At 39.9% G+C, this 5,997-nt stretch overlaps 1 protein-coding gene across 1 annotated transcript; it reads right to left on the bottom strand.

The window, feature by feature from the left end:
• Positions 1-1,904: 1,904 nt before the first annotated feature.
• On the bottom strand, positions 1,905-4,734 carry LOC127638206 (dual specificity protein phosphatase 6-like). Its single transcript, XM_052119629.1, has 3 exons — positions 3,784-4,734; positions 3,243-3,677; positions 1,905-2,458 (listed from the first exon to the last, which is right to left on the bottom strand). Exons 1-3 carry the CDS (start codon positions 4,181-4,183, stop codon positions 2,145-2,147), a joined length of 1,149 nt encoding a protein of 382 aa, XP_051975589.1. The 5' UTR covers positions 4,184-4,734; the 3' UTR covers positions 1,905-2,144.
• Positions 4,735-5,997: the final 1,263 nt, after the last annotated feature.

The raw sequence follows: 5,997 nt of genomic DNA, 5'->3' as shown, positions 1-5,997 counted from the left end.
GCTGTTGTACATTACACAAATGTGATATCAAATGTTAATCTTATTTTAGAGCCTGTGAACTTTGTTGGCAAAAATTTGTCAATAAAATACAAAAAAAAAAAGTACAAATAATGTTTAAAACTGTGCTACAATCTGTAAGTTCACTTTGGATAAACATATCTGCTAAATCAAAGGAATATTCCAGGTTTAAAACAAGTTAATCTCAATCAACAGCATTTGCAGCACAATGTTGATTACCACAAATTAATTTTATTATATTATAATTTATTTTATAATAAAAAAAAAAAAACATTTTTAAAAATCGAGGCTACAGGGAGGCAGTTCATGGATGGTTTAAAGACAGAAATGTGAAGTTTATAATAACACTTCCTTTAATTCTTCTGTTAAAATGTATGTATTATTTGAGCTGTAAAGTTGTTTATATCCTTGTTTACTGAGATTACAGGGTTTACGGTATTACATCGTAATGGCAACAAATATATCAAATTGGATAGAACTACACAGAAAAGTTTATCAAGCGATTTTATTACACTAAAATCAGTCTTATGGCTGTACTTTTGAAATAGTGAGAAGTTTGACATTTACGGACTGGCCCCATTCATTTCCATTGTAAGTGCTTTTTTAAAGAAAAAGAGGAATAAGTCAAAAAAATTTGAATATTCATTTAATAAATGTTGTGTAAATGTGGCACTTCTGAACTCATTTGAAATGTAATGTCTGTTTTTAAATTTTTAAGGTGACCACAGAAAGCAGAGAGAGACATCATGAGTAGATTTGAATAGACAAAGTAGCAATTTATTAATAACTTATTTCTTTACATTCGTAATATTGGAGGGAGTGGTTCAGTAAAATAGTCCCTCCCCCCAAACAGGGACAACAAAACCCCCTGAAAACCATTTCAGTCACTTCTCTCACCCAAAATTGCATTTCACAAAACTTCCCTGAAGAGGAGAGATGAAAAATATCTCCCAGGCCTCAAATCCTTGCACAAAAAAATCAGCATTACTTGCTTTCACCTTTCAATGTCCCCAGAAAAAAAAAGTATAAAAGGCGTATGGGTCCTACATGAGCATGCATCTTGAAACCGAGGAATGCCTCTTATATACACACACAAGTTTAGACAACCCCTCTTAACCGTGCAAGTTCATATAGTCCAGTCTGCAAGAGTATTAAGAGCTGGTGAGAAGCTTATGGGGAACTGCTCTTGAAGGTGAATGCACAATAACACTTTATGTACAGAACTAAGGCAAGAGATAACAATGACTTTGATTTGTATTGGTGATTACAAGGCTGAATTTATCCATAAAAGCAAAAAAGCAAATATATTATACATATACACATTAACGATCTTGCAAAACCTGTTAACGTTTTTGGCATTTAACTCATTGATAAAGATAATATGGACCAATATTCAGTTTGCTTACATAAGGAGTACAAAATGAAGAAGAAAATCTACAGCTGTTCCTTTGAAACAGATATATAACTATGGCAAGGCTTACCAACATCTTTAATATACACATGTATAAATGTTTCAAAAATTTCTCCACACAAATAAGTTGGAGTACAGTACACTCTGCCATCATTACCGAGGGAATATTGTCCCAAAACAGGCAAGTCTTCATTGAAGACAAGTTAGAGCACACCTAAAAAAAATTGAAGGTGCAAGTGCTAAACAAAACAAATAAGAGTATTTGTAATTGTTCAGTTCCAGTAAAGTCTCTTTGGCACACCAGCCCCAGTCATAGTATATCAGACATTCCACACAAGTTCTTTTCATAGTTGACAGTCTTTCCATGCTTCAGTATGTATATATATTTAAATATATATATATATATATATATATATATATATATATATATATATATATATATATATATATATATATATATATAAAATAAGAACTACTTTATAGAGTCCTGGAGATACAGAGTCACAGATAATGTCTGCTCTCTTTCTCCATTAAACAGCAGCTTATATGCACTGGGCACACCACATGCCCCATCAGTGGCTACTCTGGTCAGCTGTCTTCTCAAGCCAACTCTATCAATAACACGAGGAACCCTTTGACAGGCGTCGAAAAAGAGAAACCTTGTTTCAAGATTCAAACACTTTTAGAGCCAAAAGGGGGTCACCATGGCAAGACCTCACGTGGACTCAAGTGGGTCCAGCTGAAAGACGTTGTGGTTGGTCGGTGTGGTGAAGTACAACGGCTGGGATGGAGCTGCCATGCGGTTGTCACAAGGACTCTTGAGGCCCAACGTACGCTCAAAGTCCAAGAGCTGGCCCATGAAGTTAAAGTTAGGGGAGATGTTAGATTTCTTCATCTTAACAATGTCGTAAGCATCGTTCATGGACAAGTTGAGCTTCTGCATGAGGTAGGCCACCGTCACTGTGACGGAACGGCTGATACCTGCCAGGCAGTGAACAAGCACGCCACATTTTTGTCCACGGGCTTCATCTGGAGACAAAACAAAAGTTAATTAGTTTTTCTGTCTTTCCGAACTCACAATCAAGCAACCAATTGTATTTGCTAAAATGCACAACTCAGGTCAATGTATTATGGATATGCAATTAAACATTGGCTTTGTTGTTGAGGGCAGTATGTCAGAATTCATTACAGTCCCAGCACTGATAAAACAGGGTCTCGTTTAACGGGCTTTCTGGTGTATGACTCCAGACAGAGCGAAACAACTCGTCAATTTTCTCAGGGAATGTGACATGGAACTGGGCTATTATGATTAATCAAATGATCCTTCCGCTCACCAGGTTACAACAATGGTACCATTTGGGCGTGTAAATGTAGAAGTCATGGCAGCACCCTGTCATGGCCAACAGGATGTCGACACTGCCCCGTAAATGGTACTCATTGTGTGGTGAAACATTGTTTTGTCCTAGATTACTTTAAATGCTGCTTCCTTCCTGTTGAGCTTAAATTACTGCCTCCCCCCTCCATCTCCTGTTTCATCATAAGCCTTTGTGTCACAATTGCACAACCCGAAGATATGTTACTATGCAAACAATAAAATGGTACCATCCACTGACCAGCCTATTAGGCCGACTATAATTGTTTTTGAAGTTAATTACACAACAGTGTAAATACACCTAAACCCTGAAAAGGTCTGCATTTTTGGTTTTAAAGCTTGACAAACCCTTGACCTATTGGCTTTATCAAAACTAGGACTGAATGAAAGGCAATAATGGTCCATTTTGTGGTGCTGATTGTGTATATAATTGATTCTCACCAATGAAGCTGATGGCTTCTGGAAAAAACTGGGAGAGATTCTGGCTCCAGTGATCCGAGATGGGAATCTGCTTGTACTTAAACTCTCCAGCGTTCTCGAACATGTTGGGCAGATTAGGAGTCACGTTCAAGATGTACTTGATGCCAAACTCTTCCAGAATATCCAGGTTCGTAGAGTCCTTCGCGCAGCCCAGATAAAGATGCGGCAGGATTTCCACTGGGAAGCAGGGCTGGGGATTGGACAGGGGGCTGCCGTCCGAGTCGGTGGCGCTGATCGGGTCACGGTCGATATCCGACTCAATGTCCGAGGAGTCGGAGCTGATCCGGAGACCTCCGAGTCCGAGGACCTGGGAGGTCGGTGAACTGCTGCTGGATGAACCGTCGAGGTTCGTCTCGCACAGCGTTGGATATTCAGCTTGAAATTTGCTGAAACCACCTGTGAGGGTGAAGAATTGTTTTTAGTAAATAAATACAGACGGTAAACCACGAATATGCAATTTATTACACACTGCGGTCATCAAAAATTATAAATATCAACATACCCTCAAGATAGAATGCCTTGTAACCCTCGTCCTTCATTCTCCTCAGCAGCAAACCCAACACAGAGCCGCCGTCTATATTCTCATTCCACTCTCGGCTGTACTCGTCGTACAACACTATCGTATCCGTCTTGCACCTCCGCGCGAATCTCTCCCGGTCTTCTCCGTTAGAAAGCAGAGACTTTATGGGCAGATTGCCCTTCTTCAGTCGCCGGAGCATGAGGCTCGGAATGGCAACGTTAATGGCCATTTCGACGTGCGACGACTCATAAAGCTCTTGCGTTCGGCAGTCCATAACCAGCAAACAGTCCTTGCGCGTCTCTAGTTGCTCCTTGAGCCACTCTACCGTCTTGCTTATAGCCATGACCGAATCGAACTGCACGGGTTTGAACTTATCGAGCATTAGTAAAATTGCGGTTACCGTACCGTACGAGCTAAAACTGCGGAGAAGAAGCGCTGCAAGAGGCTGTTGATGTCTCAGGTATGAAGCATTGAAATCTCGTGAGAAACGTTATGAAAGTCTCTTCTTATATAATGAAAACTCAGGAATTGTTCATATAACGCTATTGATTTAAATGTTCGGTGTTCGGTTATGTCAAGCGCAGACTCGCTCTACTTCCACTCCATTCATGCAACTGTGCTTAGGATGTCTATGCATTTATCAATGACTCACACTAGTAGCCAGTGAGTGAGCTGCAGCCACTGACGTTGTCTTGTTGTTATATAACCTCTCTTCTATCGCCTTCGATTTTTTTTTTCTCTCGCGCGCAAATCGATCGCGATATCCAGGAGAATATCGATCGCAAGATTGCCTTGTAGATTTATTTCCTTTCTATATTTATTCCTTGCTCGCTGCGTCCTCTGCTCTAGTCCTTGGTGCGCACTCTGTCTCAACCAGCAAGTGAATGGATACAAGCGCTAGGCGTTCAATGGATACATTATGTCGGCCAGCCAATCAGAGGGCGCCGAGCTATCGTCGCCGTGGAAACGGGGCCGGATGGAACGGACTGTGTTGATGAATTGTTAATAAGTTTGTCATTCACAAAAACGGAAAGGAATTTCCGCTCCGGACCAGCGGAGTGCAAACAAACAACAGTTGAGAGGCACTGCACGGGAAGGAAGGAGTAGTGAGTGTATTTGGCGAGAGGTCTATATACCTTATGCTCAGGTTACACACTTGAACTCAGTTTAGCCGCATTTCAGATTCATGCAGCTGCTGTTGTAGGTCGGTGTGTGGAACCTAGTACGTCGCAGTCCATTCAGTGTCTTGCCAATGATTATTAAATGAGCATATAATTTTACATATTTGCTGTGTAGGTTTTAAACAACATAATTTTTCTTTAAATGTATGTGCGAGAATATTTATTTGTATTTTTGGAGGCAATCACAAAATAAGCTTTTAAAATTACGCGTCACTATCGATTTTGTTCTGGGAAGCATTATTATGACACACACCAAACAAAAAAAAAAACCTTACGTGAGGTTCACACCAACGCGTTTTTGCGTCCGTTCGCGCTGTTTTTCCAATTGTATTCTTATGTAAACATGCTCTAGACGAACTTTGACGTTGCGCCGCGTTTTTCGCAGTTTCCTACCTAGCACGCAGACTTATGAGACACAGCTACTGTGTCAAGTTAAAACTGTTAAAAACGCATCTCGAGACACTTGTGTTCTGCTCATACATTTGGTGTAAACTGCCTCTTTAAAAAAAAAAAAAACGGCATTGCGTTTTTAACAAGGCCTAGAGGTTTCGATTAAATCCTCTCCTGATCATTCTGTTCTGACAACTATTGTTCTATCTGTGAGTTCCCTGGCAGGAGATGAGCTCACTGAATGATCACCTCAATAAACATAAATAGACCATCAAAATAGTTTAACACCAAATGCGAATCGCAGCCCCTCTATGTGACCTCGACAGTTTCTCTTTACCTCCTACAGTCATTGCCTAAACTGTACTTAATGTCATCTTGTGTGGCGAGATTGCATGTGTTCAAGCTTAAAAAAAATACATAAATTCAGTCTCACAAATCCTTTAACAGCTGCAGTGAATTCCTACGCCTATGTTTACCCAGATGTCTTTCATATAAATCTTGCATTTCATTTCCAGACATTTTATAATGACTATCAGTTAACAAACTGAATTATAACTTGCATAGTGATGAACCAAGGGTTAGTACTCTTTTAAAAGGTTAGTTCAAGTCTCGTGTACTGAGAAAT

This window comes from Xyrauchen texanus, chromosome 46, assembly GCF_025860055.1.
Source record: "Xyrauchen texanus isolate HMW12.3.18 chromosome 46, RBS_HiC_50CHRs, whole genome shotgun sequence".
NCBI lineage: Eukaryota > Metazoa > Chordata > Actinopteri > Cypriniformes > Catostomidae > Xyrauchen > Xyrauchen texanus.
This window is presented reverse-complemented; position numbering and strand designations above follow the sequence as displayed.